This window comes from Cricetulus griseus, chromosome 3, assembly GCF_003668045.3.
Source record: "Cricetulus griseus strain 17A/GY chromosome 3, alternate assembly CriGri-PICRH-1.0, whole genome shotgun sequence".
Classification (NCBI taxonomy): Eukaryota; Metazoa; Chordata; class Mammalia; order Rodentia; family Cricetidae; genus Cricetulus; species Cricetulus griseus.
Window position 1 is genome coordinate 60,705,948 of NC_048596.1, and position 18,093 is coordinate 60,724,040.

The following is an 18,093-nucleotide window of genomic DNA, read 5'->3' on the forward strand; positions in this document are numbered from 1 at the left end:
ATAGGTTTGGTGAGAAAAGTGGCCCCAAGTTGGTCTGGCCACAGAGGTGGTGGCTGGATAAAGGTGATCAGTGTTTGTTTGTGGAGGTCTGAACAAGAATGGCCCCCATGGGCTCATAGATTCGATCACTTGGTCACCAGGAAGTAGCACTAGTTAAACATTTGGTCTTGTTGGAGGAAGTTTGTCACTGGGGGGGGGGGGGCCTTTGAGGTTTCAAAAAGCCCATTCCAAGCCCAGAGTCTCTCTCTCTGTCTTCCGGCTATCTACCTGCTGTAGAAATCTCAGCCACTTCTCCAGCACCATGTCTGCCTGCCTGCCACCATGCTTCCCGCCGTGATGGTGGACTGAACCTCTGAAACTATGAGCAAGGCCCAATTAAATGCTTTCTTTATGGGACTTGTTATGGTTGTGGTGTCTTCACAGCACTAAAACAGTGACTAAGAAGACATTGTGTATAAAAATATGGTCACAAAGGCTTTGGTCACAGAATTCACATTCCATGCAGTGTATGCTGGGAACAAGCCATGCCTGAAGTGGCAGGAAGATCGCCATCTATGCCTCATCAGGACATCTGTTTCTCAGAACTGTTATAAGAAGGAGAGGTGGGAAACACACAAAACCTACTCACGGGAGTGAAGTTTAAGATCAGGCAGTGCCTGTGGCTCAGAAGAGAACAAGTTTTATGGTTGAATGTGATAACAGTTCTAGGGAGAATAGACAATTAGTTCTAAGTTGAAAGAAGTTTAATGACATCCGTTTGGTAAATTCTGAGGATGATAGGGGTCATCACAGTTTTCCATTTCAGCTTCAGCATCAACACCAGCATTCAGCCAGCAAACAGTCCCATCTATATTTGAAGAGAGAGACACCCATTTGGTCCTCAGGGATTCTAAGTAGTGGGCCACAGTAGGACCCTTTATGAGAAAGTGTGCACTGGAACTCAGGGAACAGAGGTACACGCCAGTCAGGCTCAGTGGTACCCAGCCTCCATGTCCTCCCCAGGGCTGTCCTCGGGTTCTTCTGCATCATCATAATCGTCATCCTGCACCCGGCTCCAGGATGCTTCTGGCTCCTCTGCTCTTCCCTCCATAGGGACTGTTTCAATGTATTCATAGACTGCCTCTGAGGCCAGCTGCCCCATCGTTCCAGAACCTGCAGAGATCACACCAGAACCTTCCAAAACAAGCACAGATAAAGCCTCAGCACCCTCTCTGGTTCCTGTGGCTCAGCTCTCATGCGTGCTGAGAACCAACATACAGGGAAAAGCCCCTGACTGCAGGTGCTCTCAGTGGGACCCCCCCACTGCTCAGAATACACAATGCTCAAAGGTCTGGTGTATGGCTTGTGAGTCTAATGTCTACATCTCATCTGTGAAGGATCTCACTAAGGACAGAACAAGTGATCGTGTGAGATGCAATGGAGCCCATTGTGTATGTGCAGAATGTCTTCAGCACAGTGTCCAAATCCAGAATTCTCCAGACCATAATTACTCAGGGATCTCCAGATACTAACTCAACATTGGCTTTCCTGGAGACTTGCCAGCATTCAAGACAATAATCAGAGCAGAGAGGACCTCTGGTGGATGGAGTCTCACAAAGCTTCCCCCCAGACTTCTGTTACACTGCCTTAGTGACACATAACCAGAATGTCCCTTACCCATGCTGATGACTTTGCTGTGGCACCACTGAGCAGCCAGGACCAGAAGGACTAGGCCCAGGAGGCAGCCAAGGACCAGGCAGGCAATCTCAGACAGAGTCCAGATCTCAGGGACAGGTGGAGGAGCCAGAGAATTGCCTGTGGAGCACAGAAACAGGCAGTGAGGCAGTGAGTGTGCCTACCATGTACCTGGACTGCCTGGGACAGGCTGCTGCTGGGCCTGGATGACATCGCCCTCCCCATGAGCAACCCAGGACAGCTTGTCATCAGTGTCACATTGACATGTGAGATGGTCTGTGTTAACAGGGCAAGATGTCCCAGGAAAGATGACCCAAGTGCCCAGGCCCAGGTTGAAGGAGGGAGAAAGTCCATGTGGGGTCATTGTCTTCCCCTCTGCTCTGTTCTAGATGTGCTATCCAATAGGACACAGCATACTGAGACAAAATCACATAGTCTGCAAGTTAACAGCTCCTAGAAGTGGCTGCTTATGACCCAGGAGTTTGGACCCCCATATTTTCCCATCCAGCAGACACAGTAGAGATGAGAAATTTCCATCACAGACTGGGAGTCCATCACCACAGGCTTACAGCTAATACAAAGCATGTGCCCATGGCATGTGGTCTCAGAGGTTCTCAAGAAAGGTCAGAAAAGAGTGTCCCTGCAGGATGTCCAGGTAACAATGGATGAGAGGAGGGAAGGATTAACCAAGAGCCACTTACCTGATGCCACGGTTCCAGGGATACCTGCAAAAGAAAGGAAGATTGGGGGAGTATCAACTGCCCTCAACAGCACAAGTGACCCATACTTTGCAGGTGGCAGCCACTAGGTCAGCACGAGCTATACAGGGATGAGATTGACAACCTGTCTCTGGAGCACCAATGGAACCCTAAATGTGCTCAAGGATTTGTCTGAGCAGAACAAGAGGGGAGGGGTAGCGGGAAAAATCAATCTGGCATTCCTCTTTCCATCACTGTTTGCTGCCTCACTCACCCAGACAGTGTACACCGGCATCCTCCTTGTGGGAGCAGTCTCCATATCCCCATGGTTCTGCCTGGCAGGCTCCCAAGGACGCCTCACTGCCACGGCATCCCACTTCGTCTAGCCATATAGGCCCTGAACCGGGGCCAAAGGCAGCATTATGCAAAGCAGCTATGGCTGGCCCACAGCCCAGCTGCTGGCATACAACTTCTGCATCTGCCAGGTCCCAGGAGTCATCGCACACTGTGCCCCATGACCCTCCGTGCCAGAACTCCACTCGTCCAGAGCAGCCATCCTCACCCCCAAACACACGAAGTGCACCTTCCTCTGGAAAGGAGTCAGCAATCAGTGCGTGATGCTTTCTGGCTGATGGGTTCTTAGGAGACTTGTGGAGGGAGAATTACCTGGGCAGCTAAGAGTTGACGAGCAGTTGGTAATCTGCTCCATATCCCAAGAAGCTTCTGTCTTTTCTGTGTGGAAATTAAGAATCATACCAGTGTCACAAGCTCAGGAACCTAAAATCTAAGAAATGCTTTCTACCCCTATGCTGCCTCCCCATAACTAGAAGAAGGAAAAGTTCTAGGTTTCAAAGCCTGAGAATTTCACACACTGTTCCCTTGTGAAACGTCTTTAAGAGAAGCAGGAAGCAATGGGAGCCTGAGGTGACTCCATATGGTCCACACTCCAACCAGAACCCCAGTGACACCCTCAGAAACCCACAACACAGCTCACCTGTACACACCAGCCAAGCCTCCTCTCCACTGAGGCAAGAATGCCTGTTCCAGGGTTCTGAAGGGCATTGCCACAGGGACCTATCATGCTTGTCCCTGCACTGAATGGACTTCAACCAGACAGTCTCAAGTGGAGTTGAGCTCCTTGGCCTGGCCAGCAGTTGCCCTTGGGACCCACAGCCCAGTTGTCCACACAGAACCCTCAGGGAAGCAGCACTCAGGGACTGGCAGACACCACCCCATGTCCCATTGTAGAAAACTTCCAGGCGTCCTGTGCATGGCTGGCTGTGTTCCTGAAGCCTTATGTCAGTGAATTCTGCAGACAGAGAGCCCAATCAGCCAGGCGGAGTTGGGGAGGACTGGACCGTCAAACTGGATCTGTAGCACCCACCTGAACAGACCACTCCTGCATCCTCCTTGTGCCCACAGTCTTGTTGGCCCCAGCTTTCTGACTGGCACTCCCAAAGAGCAGCCTCATGGCCCAGGCAGCCCAGTTCATCCATCCAGATGTGCCCAGTTCCTGCTCCAAAATAGGCAGCCCCGGGGGCACTGAGGGCATAGCCACAGCCCAGCTGTCTGCAGACCACGTGGGCATCCCGTAGATCCCAGGCATCATCACATACGGTGCCCCATGTACCCTGATAGAACACTTCTACACGCCCAGCACAGCGCCCATTACCCTCTACCAGCCGTATATGCAAGCTCCCTGCAGAGAGGAGAGACCCAGTCAGGGCACACTGGACTACATGAGCAAGACAGGGGGCCAGGACGGGGCACGGAGGTGGGGGGGGTGGCGGAGTTGAATAACTCACCTGAGCATACCACGCCTGCATCCTGCAAAGTCCCCACAGGCACCAGCTGAGACACAGACACATTGCACTGGGCCAGGTGGGTCTCAGAGCCCAAGCAGCGCACCAGACTCAGCCCCACAGGGACTGTCTTGTGGCCTGGTGCTGGAGCATCATAGGCTCGCTGGGCCTCTCCGCATCCGAGCTGCCTGCATACCACAGCAGCATCACGCAGGTCCCAGGCACTGTCCAGCACACGCCCCCACACACCATTCAGGAAGACCTCCACTCGGCCATCACAGGAGCTCTGTCCATCCCTCAGCCGCAGGGCATCCTGGAGACCTGACATAGAGAAACTATGAAGGGCAGAGGACCACCACTCTGAACAGCCTCGCAACTCTCGCCCTTCCAACCCTTTCACACCTCTGTCCGTCAGTCCTGCTTACCTTCTCCTTCACAGCCTCATGGCTGCCTGCACTCACCTGAGCAGATAACCGAGGCTGAATTTTCCAGGGTGCAAGCCTGGGCCCCTAGGGTGCTTGCTGGGCAGCTCAGCAAGTGTGGCTCTGTCCCCACACAATGAAACTCATCTGTCCAGAAGGGGCCGCTCACGTTTCCAAAGTGGCCTCCTTGGGGTGTAGCCACTGCATAGCCACAGTTGAGCTGGTGGCAGAGCACCGTGGCATCCGCTAAGTCCCAGCTGGCCGCACAGAGGGGCTGCCAGTCCTTTACTCGAAGCTCCACACGGCCCTCACAGCTGCTGCTGCCGTTAACCAGTCGGAACTCTAGGGAGAGTGGGAATCAATGCCACCTCCACAGCCCATGTACAGTGTGAGTCTCTTACGTACAGGACACACGCAAACTGGACACAAACAGACTAAGCAGGACAATATCTCTGTAGAGTGTTAGTACTGAAGGTAGGCTAGATAGCTCCAGTGTCCAGGCCCTACATAACTGTGTTAATTAAACACAGGTAATATTTTACAGAATACACTTCTTAAAAGAGAAATTGCACAAGATCTACACAGAGGAGAGCAGGCCTCATATCAAAGGCTGAGGACATGATTTTGGAAGATGATGATCCCATCCAAAGCCGTCTGCAGACACAATGCAGTCCCTATTAAACCCCAAGCAGATGCCTCGAAAGTTAGAAAGTAAATTCTAGTATTCCTGTAGAGATGAGGATTCCCAAAGACCCACAACCATGTGAGCAGCTAGACACTTTCTCATTTCAAAACTTACAGCAAAGCTACATGAACCAAAGCACAGTGAGCGGTGTGGCATGAGACTAGACATTGAGATCAATGGAATCAAACTGAAGGTTCAGAAATCATCCCACATACATATGGTCTGTAAGGTTCTGAATAGGGGGTTGCTTCTACTCATGTAGGAAGAATAATGTCTCAAAGTGCTGGAGAAACAGGGTATCCACATAAGTTACATGGAATCAGCACCCCATACACAATAAACAAATGTGAACTTGAGACCCAGCATAGTCCTGGACATGGTGCTGAAGGACAGTTGTTTTAACATAAAGCAGGAGGTGATGCTGCAGGGCATTGGACTTGGAAAGTCAAGCTTTAGATGCAACACCAAAACACAGGCACAAGGCAGAAAACTGATTGGAATGAAGCAAAGTTGAACTATGTATACAAAAAGACCCCATGACAAGGGGAAGCTGTGAGTCGTGTGCTAACAAAGTCTGCCACACAGAATATGCCAAACCATCAATAATATCCCCCCAAAAAACTAGACCCTATTCTGAAATCTGTGACAGAGTTAAGCAGTCATTTCCCCAAAGGTAGAAAAGGAAAGCAAACATGTGAGTGGAGAGAAACAAGATAGAGATCATGGAACTTCTAGGACAGCCGTCTCAGGCCCTGAACACCCCCTCCCCAAGCTCCATCCATGGTCATCACAGCACATCACTCAGATTATTGATCCACTGACACAACACGACAGCCTTCTAGGCTGTGACCTGACTCACTTTCCCCTGAGCAGGTGAGTGCAGCATCTTCATCATGGCCGCATTGGTGTCCAGGCTCCCTCAAACAGTGGAACAGCAGTGATTCATTGCCCACACAGCGAAAGGCCTCTGTCCACACAGGCCCCGATCCATAGCCAAAGTGGGAACTGCCGAGTATGGACACAGCGGTGCCACACCCCAACTCCCGACAAACCACGTGGGCTGTGGGCAGGTCCAGGTCATCGTAGCAGACGGTGCCCCAGGTAAGGCCTCGAAGAACCTCCAGGCGTCCTTCACAGGGGTGTGTACCACCCAGCAGCCGGGCCTCCACGTGACCTGAAGACAGACACTGGGTGAAGCAACTGAGGTCAAGGCAGGCTTCTTGCAGGTCACTGGAGTGAAGTGACCCAATGACTGCCAACCAGTCCCCCGGTGAGGAATGGTACAGAAGGACAGGGACAACCTGCATAGTGGCCCACAACGTAAGTTCTGAGATCTATAGATGAAGGATATTGAAGTTTCTCTTCCTACCTCACTTGGGAATTGGAACCCACACAGATTCTGAACATAAGTATTCTCCTGGTATTTCTTGCTTCTAGAGAGACATAGGCCCCCATGTTGTCACCCATGGGCAAATGGTCACTACCCCAACAGCTCCTCAAGCCCAGAGTACAGACTAGACATGAGCCATGGGCAGAGCATCCAGTGCAATGACAATATCCAAAGACACCCCAGAGCCACCCTGAATCACTTCTCAGAACAATGGTGACAAACACTTCAAGGGAGAGAATTCTATTGACTTTATGTTTGGAGGCAGATAGATGGATCTCCTTTGTTTTTCTCAAGATACCCAACGTCTAGACTAAAATGCTCAGGGTGGGGAATCCCTGCTTCTGCACAGTACTTGTTGTATTGGTTGGCAGGTAACACTTTGGAAGTTCACATTGAACTTGCACTGCACGGTATCAGATTTTGTTCCCAAGCAGCGCAAGAATATCTGTTTCTGCCTTCCAATGCCTGTGCCATGGTGGGCCCTGGACTGTGGCATAGCAGTTCCACATTCTAGCTGTTTGCACAGAACATATGCCTCCTCCTTATGAAAGTGACCCTTTAGAACTGAGTCATGTGTGACTCTTGTATCTGGGGACACAGCACAGGGACTGACCCTTCCAACCACCCAGACAGGTACCATCTGATCACACAGAAGGAAAAGCAAATCCTGACTGTCTCTGACTCAGGCACATGCTCAGGGTCGGCTACTAACTTACCCAGCCTGATAAAACATGCACAGGGCCACCAGTGTCATCAACACTCTTTCTGTGTCCCTAGAGGTAATACAGTCACCCCCACCCAGGACTGGATATGTCTTGGTCTGAGCAGGGAGAGCAATGGCCAGGGGGGCCTGGGTCATGATATTGATTCAAGCACCCATTTGGTTAATTCTCCTTAACCACTGGTAAACACTGTGAAGAGTGACATCATAGAAACCCCAGAGTGTTCCCTGAGGTTCTCTGAGAATAAGAAGATGCAGAGTTTGATGGCAGACTTTAGAAACTGTGAAGTTACTGAGAATGGATTCAGTGAAGATGAGAATGAGATAGGCACTGCTTTGTGACAGGGAAGGAAAACCCTGACCTTGTCTCTCATCAAGAGCTTCCAAGGGGATGAGATGCTCATGCCTGGCCAGACCTCCCCGCAACACATGGATATTTGCCTCAGTGGCCTTGGTATCAAGACAAAGAAGGGAGTTCCAGGGAATAAGGAGCTCATAGTCTCCTTTCAGTCCATCTGAACACTTCACAACCACCACACATCTATTGCCAGGCTCCCAGGCCCCCAAAGAGCGACCACTTGACTATGGCACTGGATATCATACAGCCAAGATATCTCCATCTTATCAGGTCTCAGAATATTCTGGAAGGCATGATGCAAGGACCACAGACAAGTTGTCTACAAGTCACTGAAGCCTACTGCAGGCTCCATTGGTCTCCACATATAAAAACCTGCTGTCCATCACACTTAACTTGAAGGTGGCTCTCATACTGGTTTGTAACATACAGGTGACTCAGGAAACATCCCCAGCTGGTCCTTCAGGGTCAAGGCACAGGACACAGGGAGAAGATACTGAGAATTTCATTCAGAATGCCCAATGATTAGAAATCTTGTCCTCCACCAACTAACCAATCTAAGCAACAGAGGACAGGCTACCTTAAATGACCTCCCCTGATAATGAGATTAATGACTGTCTTATATACCATCCTTTAGCCTTCATCCAGCAGCTTGTGGAAGTAGAAGCAGACACCCACAGCTAACCACTGAACTGAACTGGAATCCAGTTGCAGAGAAGAATGAGTGATGAGCAAAGGGGTCAAAACCAGGCTGGTGAAACCCACAGAAACATCTGACCTGAACAACGGGGAGCTCTTGGTCCCCAGACTGATAGCTGGGATACCAGCATGGGACTGATCCAGACCCCAGGAATGTGGGTTTCAGTGAGGAGACCTCAGAAATCTACGGGACCTCCTGTAGTATTCAGTACTTATCCCTAGCATAGGTGTGGACTTTGGGAGCCCATTCCACATAGAGGAATACTCCCTGAGCCAAGACACACGGGAGTGGGCCTAGGACCTATCCCAAAGGATATGATAGACTCTGATGACCCACCACCATGGAAAGCCTCACACTCCAGGGGGAGCAGAAAGGATATGTGATAGGTAGGGTTTTAGTTGGGAGGGATGGTAGGGAGGAGGGAGAGGGAACTGGGAGCTACATGTGAAACAATCTTGTTTCTAATTCAAATGAAAAAACAATGAAGTTTCCCAGAAAATAGGAAGCATGCATCTAATATTAAAGAACAACAAAAAAGAAATCTTGTCCTCACTGAAAATTCCAAGTCCTTGTTTTCACAAATTTCTCTGTCATTAATACAGTGCATCATGATGGCATAAAAATGGTTGTGTTGGACAGGTGGAGACAGCTTAGTGAGTAAAGTATTTGTTGAACCAGTACAAAGACCCAAGTTCAGATCCCCAGAACTCACATAAAATGTCAGTCACAGTGATGCATGTCTTTAATTTCAGGGCTAGGAAAGTGAAGTCAGAAATATTCCGGGGGACCTGCTGGCTAACTTGCCTAGCCAATCACTCAGCTCTAAGTTCAGTGAGAGACTACGCCACCAAAATAAGGTGGACAGCAATTGAGGAAGACACCAAATTTGACTTCTAGCCCCCAACATGTACTCATGCACCTACAAACATTCACATACACAAGAATGTGTACTGTGCACACATACATATGCAAAAGAGTACAGTTGTGTTGATGGAATGAAAGTTAGCAAAAACGTGGTACCCGGTACCATCAACCCTGTGCCATCCATGAACACAGTTCCAGTGTTCTATACACCTGTGTCCCTGACACTCAGGACCTGCAAACAGTTGTTTGCACCAGATGGAACGTCCATTGTGGCAGCACCAGGTGCCACAGCCTGACAGAGGATGGTTCTATGCTAGGTCCTACTGTAGCTATAGCTCCCTGGGATTATAGTCTTAGGGAAGACACCTGTCTTTGCCTCCTGGCAGAAGTTGAACTCTAATTTAGAATGATAGTGCTCTGGGACCTGAGACCATAAGCACCAGAGTGTCTCCCCCACATCAGAACTGCCATCTGCTACTCATAACAGAAACCCACCCACTGTGCCAGGAGCCTGAGGCTTCCAGCAGCCAAGGCCCAATGCAGCTCCAGATATGAGGAGGTTGAGGATCCTCCAGCTAAGGTCACAGTGGCTGCAGTTACTAAGTCCAGAACTAGGCAGGACAGCAAGAACCTTTCTCAAAAAGAAGCTCTGTCTGAACACCTGAGTTCTTCTAAGATCAGTATATCATGAATTACATTAGTAATTTTATTCCCAAGTCTGAATACTTGTCCTATACATAGCTGTCAGGGATGCATAACTCCCAATGAAACATGCCTGCCTACAAGGTAGCCACACAAGAAAGTTCATACTATGAGGTTGGTATAAAAACTAATGAACAACTGAGTAAACACATATAATGTCACCATTTCAAACATGGCACATATGTCTACTTACTGGTGAGCATTTATAAGCAATTGAATGTCAGGGAGGAAACACAACAGTGCTGGGAATAAAGGTGTGCACCACCACTGGCCAGGTCATTCTCAGATCTTGAGAGAGATTGAATTCAACAGAATGATTTCTTTGGTGGTATAAAATTTCTAGGCAGTTCAGGATGCAAACTATGGCATTGTTTATTTCCTACTGCTCTTATTCAGATCACCAAAGAGAGAGAGACTAAAAAGATTTTTTAAAAAATGTTCCATTTCCTGAGACTAGGAACGTGTACAAGTTTAAAGCTATAGGCAAAGAGGGTTCGTACAAAGCAGCCATGGCTGTTGAAGAGATTAGCACCATTAATAAGCATCTTAGTTTCCTTCTGGTCCCATGACAAAATACCCTGACGAATGCAATGTAATGGAGAAAGGGTTTATTTAACTTACATTTCCAGAGGAAACACAGTTCACCATGGAAAAGAAGGCATGGCAGCAGGAACATGAGGCTTGCCTGTCACACTACAAGGGGGGAGGTCCAGAAGTGGGGAGAGAATAAGAAGTGGATCCAGGGTTCAAAGCCTCAAAACCCACCCCCACTGACAAGCTTCCTGAAACAAGGATCCACATCCTAAAGACTCTGTAGCTGAAATGCCCCCACTGCCCATCACTACGTGTATACCCACAGACCCAGATCCCTGATCTGGGACCTCCCTACCTTGTGAACCACCTTTTACTGAATGGTGCCCAAGAAAACACAAATAAACTACCTGATGAAATGATATGGATGATTTAAAAAAAAACAGATAAAAATAGTGAAGAGAACAAAATCTGAAGTGAAGACGGAATTGAAAAACTGCCTCTTAGAAGTCTGTTCTTTTCTAATGAGAGCCAGATATGGAGTGGATCTGGAGGGGAAGGGAGAGGAGGGGAGGGGGAGGGAGGGGAGGGGAATGGAAGGGAGAGGAAGGAAGGTAGCAGCAGGGGAGAATAGACAGAAGGGAAACTGGAATCAGGATACATTATATGAGAATAGAATCTATATTTAATAACAGGAAATAAGTAAATAAATATAAATAGAAGATAGATAGATAGATAGATAGATAGATAGATAGATAGATAGATAAGGAAAAACAGCTATAAAAACCAGCTTAGCAAAGGTCAGAAAGTTAGATTGTTCTCCTGTGGTAATCCAGAGAGATTAACATAAACAATAAATTTTGCAATTGGCCTCAGGTGGCCAGTACATGATTAATAACTGATAGCTTCCTTATTTGTTTGTGCTTCTTGGGACCAACCAGAGAAAGATAAACATGCATCCCTAACCAATCACATATGATATCCCATTTCTAGTTGTTCCCTCTGCTGCTTTGCCACATCAACAGCCTCTCACTAGGACCTGCCCCTTTAGGAGGCTTCCCACTGGGACCTGCCCCTCTAGAAGGCTCCCCACAGGGACCTGACCCTCTAGAAGGCTCCCCACAGGGACCTGACCCTCTAGAAGGCTTCCTATTCTTTCCCACCTTTGAGTATCCACCAAACTACTCCTGATTATGGTGATGCTTGCTGTACCAAGTCCAGAATAAATGTTGTTTGCTTTTCAAAAAACAAAACAAAACACTAAACTAAACTAAACGTGAAAACCCATGGAAATGGCTTATAAATAGAATGAACAAAACAGAAAATAGAATATCAGGACTCAAAGATAAAGCAGGGGATCTAGACCTAATATACAAATAATATGAAAAAAACTAAAGCATAGGAAAGGAACATGTAGGAAATGTGGGATATTATCAAAAGAGTAATATTTAAATTATAAGCATTAATGAGGGAGAAGATTTCCAAGACAATGGCATAGACCAGATCTTTAAGAAGAAAACTTCCCCAAACTAAGAAAAAATATACCCATACAGATACAAGAAGCACAGAGAACTCCAACTGGACAAAACCAGGAAAGAAACTTGCTAAGGTATAATCATAACCAAAACACTAAACCTAAAGAACTAATAAAAATAGTGAAAACTACAATAGGAAAATAAGTCAACTATAAAGAAAACCCATTAGAATAGCAGCTGATTTCTCAGTGGAATCTCTGACAGCCAGAAGACCCAGAGCAAGGTGCACCAAATTATAAAAGACCATGACTGCCAACCTACCCAACTGTATCCAGCAAAAATATTTGCTAGAGTTTAAGTAAAAAGAAAAATGTTCCATGATACAAAAACCCTTAAAAATTTTATATCCAATAAAAAAAATGCTAAACAAAATACTGGAAGTAATTCTTTAGACTGAAAAGAGTTCTAGGCATAACAAGGAAAGTCTAGAAAAAAAAACAATTAAAGCTATAATTTATAAAATACGAAGTATATGAAGTAAGAATGCAAATGGCAAAACAACAGAACAACTACAATCTGCACACAGCATTCAATAATAACTTTGAATATTAATGGCCTCAACTCTCCAATCAAAAGACATAGCGTACACAGAGAAACCCTGTCTCGGAAAAAAAAAAAAAAAGACATAGGGTAACTAAGTGACTAAGAAACAAATCCATCTTTTAGTGTCTGCAAGAAAACCCATCTCAACTTTCAACTAAGTGCTACTTTAACGTAAAAGAATAAGAAAAATTTCACCGGGTGTGGTGGTGTACGCCTTTAATTCCAGCACTCGGAAGGCAGAGGCAGGCAGATCTCTGTGAGTTCAAGGCCAGCCTGGTCTCCAGAGTGCCAGAATAGGTTCCAAAGCTACACAGAGAAACCCTGTCTTGAAAAACCAAAAAAAGAGAAAAATTTCAAAGCAAATGGGATCAAGAAGAAAGCAGGTGTCCCCATGCTTTTTTTTTAAATCTTCTTGTTCCTGTCCTCATATCTGACAAAATAGATTTTGAACTAAACTAATCAGAAGAGACAAAGAATGGCACTTCATTCTAACCAAGAGAAGGTCAACCAGTTGAGAAGATATTATACTACTAAGCATATATGTGTTCTTCTCACACAGAAGACATTAATGGAATTAAAGGCACAGATTAACACCAACAGAATAATAAGTGATTTCTACACATCACATGTTCCAATACATAGGTCATCTGAACAAAAGAAAACTAGAGAAACTTCAGAAAAAAAATGATATGCCTACCCCAAATGGAGATAGTAAAAAATCTACAAAATTTTCTACCCAAACACCAAAGAAAATGCATTCTATTCAGCAACCCATAGAAGCTTCTCTAAAACAGAGAAGTGACCCACTTGCTGGGAAACAAGCACATGCTAACATGATACAAAAGGCTTAAAATAATTTCAGGTATGGTATCTGACCATTATAAAATAAAACATAAATTGAGAGCAAACAAAACTCTAGTAAGTGCATGAACACATGTAGATTGGACAACTCATTACTGGATGGTGAATGGACCAAAAAAATGAAAATACTCTTGGAACTATGTAAACATGAAAACACAACAACAAAACCTCTGGGGTACAGCAGCCTAAGAGGGAAGGTTCTAGCCTAAGTACCTACAGTGAAATAAGAAAGAGGCAGGATGTGGTGGTGCTTGCCTTTAATCCCAACACTAAGGAGATCTTTGAGAATTCAAGGGCAGTCTGGTCTACATTCTGAGTTTCAGCCTGTAACAATAGCCTGGTGTAACAATAACTCTTTCCACCAGCTGCCTGGGTTCTGCTGCCGCTTTAGGGCCCCCAATTAACACAGAGAGATTAATATTAGTTACAATGCTGTTGGACAATGACTAGGATTTCTTATTTGCTAGCTCTGTCTTAAGAATCAATTATAACCACTAATGTATATATTTTATAAAGACTTATCAAGGGCGCCAGCGGCATGCATCCTCTCTTGCCAGGATCACATGGTGACCCTGTCTCTTTCCTACATTTCCCAGAATCCTGCTTCTTTCCTAGTCCCACTTAACTTGCTTCCCTATTGGCCAACAGTGCTTTATTTATTAACCAATAAGACAAACATATACACAGAAGGACCTCCCCCATCAGCCAGATCTATAGAGAAAGAGCTTGTCTCAAAAACAAACGGAAAAAAAAATCAGACCGAGTACAAAGAAACCAAAAGCCTATATGATGCAACTCAAGAATGTGGAAATTAGCAGCACACCTGCTCTAGAACAAAAAGAAGCATGCTCACCCAAGAGGAGTAGACTGCAGGAAATAACCAAAGTGAGGCTGAAATCAATAAAATAGAAACAGAGAGAACAATACAAAGAAATCAATGAAACAAGGAGTTGGTTCTTTGAGAAAATCAATAAGATAGGCAAACCTTTATCCAGACTGACAAAAAAGACAGAGAGAGAATATCCAATTTAACAAAATCAGAATGAAAAGGTGAACATATCAATAGACACTGAGGAAATCCAGAGAATCATTAGGTCATACTTTAAAAACCTGTTCTCTACAAAAAACTTAAAGAAATGGATAATTTTCTGAATAGGTGCTACTTACCAAAGTTAACTTACTATCAGATAAACAACTTAAATTGACCTATAACCCCTAAGAAAATAGAAGCAGTCATTAAAAGTCCCCTCCCCCCAAAAAAGCCCAGGGCCAGACAGTTTCAGCACAAAATTCTATGAGAATTTCAAAGGATAGTTAACACCAATATGCTTCAAATTATTAAATTATTCTACAAAAGAGAAACAGAAGCAACATTGCCAAATTGATTTTTTGAGGACACAGTCAACCTGATACCAAAACAACACAAATACGTAACAAATAAAGAGAATTACAGACCAATTTCCCTCATGAACATTGATGTAAAAATACTCAGTAAAATACTGGCAAATAGTATCCAAGAACACATCAACAAAATCATCCACCATGATCAAGTAGGCTTCACCCCAGAGATGCAGGGATAGTTCAACATTAGAAAATAAGTCAATGTAATCCACTACATAAACAAGCTGAAAGAAATAAAAACACATGATCATCTCAATAGATGCTGAAAAAGATTTTGACAAAACCCAACACCCCTTAATGATAAAAGTCTTGGTGAGATTAGGGTAACAAGGGACATACCTAAACAAAATAAAGAAAAATTACAGCAAGCCTATAGTCAACATCAAATTAAATGGAGAGAAACTCAAAGCAATTCCTCTAAAATTAGGAACAAGACAAGGCTGCCCACTCTCTCCATATCTATTCAATATAGTACTCTAAGTTCTAGCTAGAGTGAGAAGGCACCAAAAGGAGATCAAGGGGATACAAATTGGAAAGGAAGAAATCAAAGTATTGTTATTTGCAAATAATAGGATATTATACATATGCAACCCCCAAAATTCTACCAGGGAACTCTAACAGTTGATAAATAAACTTCAGTGAAGTGGCTGGATACAAGATTAACTAAAAAAAAAAATTCCAACACAATTCATTACAGACTTAAAAGGACAATACCCATTTTCGTGTGGAAAAACATAAAACCTAGGCTAGCTAAAATAGTCCTGTACAATAAAAGAACTTCCAAAGATATCACCATCCTGCACATGGATACTACATCATCAGCTGAGAGCATATGAATGGTTGCAGAAGGACCCTGGACCTTCTGCAGGAAATCTCTCTCTGCTGTTTCTTTCTGTAGATGATAGTCAACCATTTAAAAATCATTAAAACATAAAAAACAAAAACCTACCCATATGTGACACATATAACCATAATAATGACCAGCATGGCAAGATATCTGTAAATGTATGAGAGGTGGCACTCCTATGTTAGTAGTGAATAATAGAAGATCATAAAAGCAAAGCAGCTGGTCACTAGCTCTTACCTCTACCAAGCTGAAATGGCAACCTTGTCTCTATAAATCCTCAGAGGCAAAACGCTTCCGTGTCTGGAAACTTTATTATTCATGTTACAACAATGCAAAGACTAATGGATTGTGGGGAGTCTAGTCTCAGTAGATATGTCTGCAGCACAGTTCCTACATCTATGTCTCAGGGAACATTGAGGGGATGGACAATTGTACAAGCCAGAATACCTGGCAGTCTGTTGTATGACTGCCTCTCTTGAAAAGGTGTACACAGCAATACCTGAACAATGGCAATGTCAATTGACATGCTAACTCTGAAGAAACTAATTTTCACAGGATCCCACCCTGAGACAAAGAATGACAGGCATCTAATTACTGCAGAGGAAAGGGAGAATTGACTACTCCCAGGGATGAGTCCCTGATTAGTTATCCAATGCAACCTGATCAGTCCTGAAACTACATACACACAGACAAAAAATGTACTCAGCTGGTTTTACTTGTACATTTGCCCAATTATATGTAACAATAATAATCAAATAAAAGAGGTTATTAATTTGAAAGTGGAAAGATACAGAAGGGGTTAGAATAAGGATGTATGGAGGGATTTGAGGAAAGAAAGAGAAGGGAGAATGATATATTTTTATTTAAAATGTATATAATTCTTCCTCAGAGCTCAAGTAATCCCACAGCAGAGGAGGCAGAAAGAGTGTAAGAACCAGAGGGGATGGAGGACACCAAGAACACAAAGCCCTCTAAATCAACATGAGCAAAGGTCACAGGAATTCACAGAGACTGAAGCAGCATCTATGGGACTTGCACAGGGTCTTCACCAGGAGATATATATTATATATATATATATATATATATATATATATAATGTATTTATTTATATATATTATATATAATAAATTCCATATTTTTATGAGATTCCTGAGTGTAAGAATGAGTGGGCCTCTGATTCTTATGCCTTCTCTTGGGTTCTTTTACTTTAGTTGGTTTGTCTTGTCCTACTTTGATGTCATAGATTTTGTTTTATCTTATTATATTGTATTTTGTTATATTTTTAAATGAATGAATGAAAACCTGGCTATTAGGGTAAAGGTTAACAGCTGAACTGTCATTTATACCTGCTAGGAGAGGAAGCTGGACTGTGCTGGGTATTTTTGTCAACTTGACAGAATCTAGAACCACCTAGAAATAGAGTGTCAATGGGGACCCAAATCATTGACTGATGGCTCTGCCTGCAATGATTGACTGATGGCTCTACCTGCAGTGGTTGGCTGATGGCTTTACCTGAAAAGAACTTCTTAGTTGTTTAACAGGGTGGAAAGACCACCCTGAATGTGGGTGGCACAATTTCATGTTCTGGATCCTGAACTATATCCAGGGGGGAACCAATCTGAGCACTAGGCCATCATCATTCCTCTCTCTGCGCTGCCGATGTGATATAACTACCTGTGAATTCCCTGTCTCAGCTTTCCTATAATGACAAACCATAACCTGAACTGTGAGCTAAAGTAAACCCTTTTCCTGCTAAGTTGCTTTTTGTCGAGGTATTTTATCACAGCAATGGAAAATGAGACCAAGACTCAGAGACAGGATTCAAATCAATCAGGAATGCCACTTTCATCAGACAACACAGATCCAGACAAGAAGTCAACACAGAAAGCCTACAGACAAACTAGAAAAAAGGATACCAATGGTTTTGACATGCATTTACAGACTGTTTCAACTAATAGTTTCACAAAGCACTTCTCATCACATATAAGACATAGTACAGAGTAGTTCATAAGATGCATATCTTATTATATAAATGAAGACTCTCAAATTCTAAAGCTGAAAATCCTTCCTTGTCTGTTCACTGAACACAATGGAATAAAGCTACATATATTTCAGTGTTAGAATATGTAGCTAGCAATGTACAAGGCCATAAGGTTTGTCCCAGCACCAAAACAAATAAACAAAACTTCTAACACCTATAGAATAGTGTTAAAACAATACTAACAAGAAAGCTTAAAGCAAGAAATCCCAAACAACCTAATGGTGTAACTCAAGGAATAGAAAATAAAAGAATAAACCAGATGTACAACTAGTAGGAAAAAAAGAAATAATAAACAATCAAACAGAAATAAGTGAAATGAAG

General features: G+C 44.3%; 1 protein-coding gene across 1 annotated transcript in view; it reads right to left on the reverse strand.

Annotated features, from left to right (window-relative positions):
- Positions 1-970: 970 nt before the first annotated feature.
- Positions 971-18,093, reverse strand: part of LOC100764412 (scavenger receptor cysteine-rich domain-containing protein SCART1-like) — a 53,747-nt gene continuing 36,624 nt past the window's right edge. Inside the window, 10 exon segments of the mRNA XM_027409178.2 lie at positions 971-1,152; positions 1,657-1,794; positions 2,376-2,399; positions 2,647-2,961; positions 3,039-3,104; positions 3,367-3,681; positions 3,757-4,071; positions 4,178-4,495; positions 4,636-4,938; positions 6,141-6,455. Coding sequence (XP_027264979.1) covers positions 971-1,152; positions 1,657-1,794; positions 2,376-2,399; positions 2,647-2,961; positions 3,039-3,104; positions 3,367-3,681; positions 3,757-4,071; positions 4,178-4,495; positions 4,636-4,938; positions 6,141-6,455 — 2,291 coding nt within the window.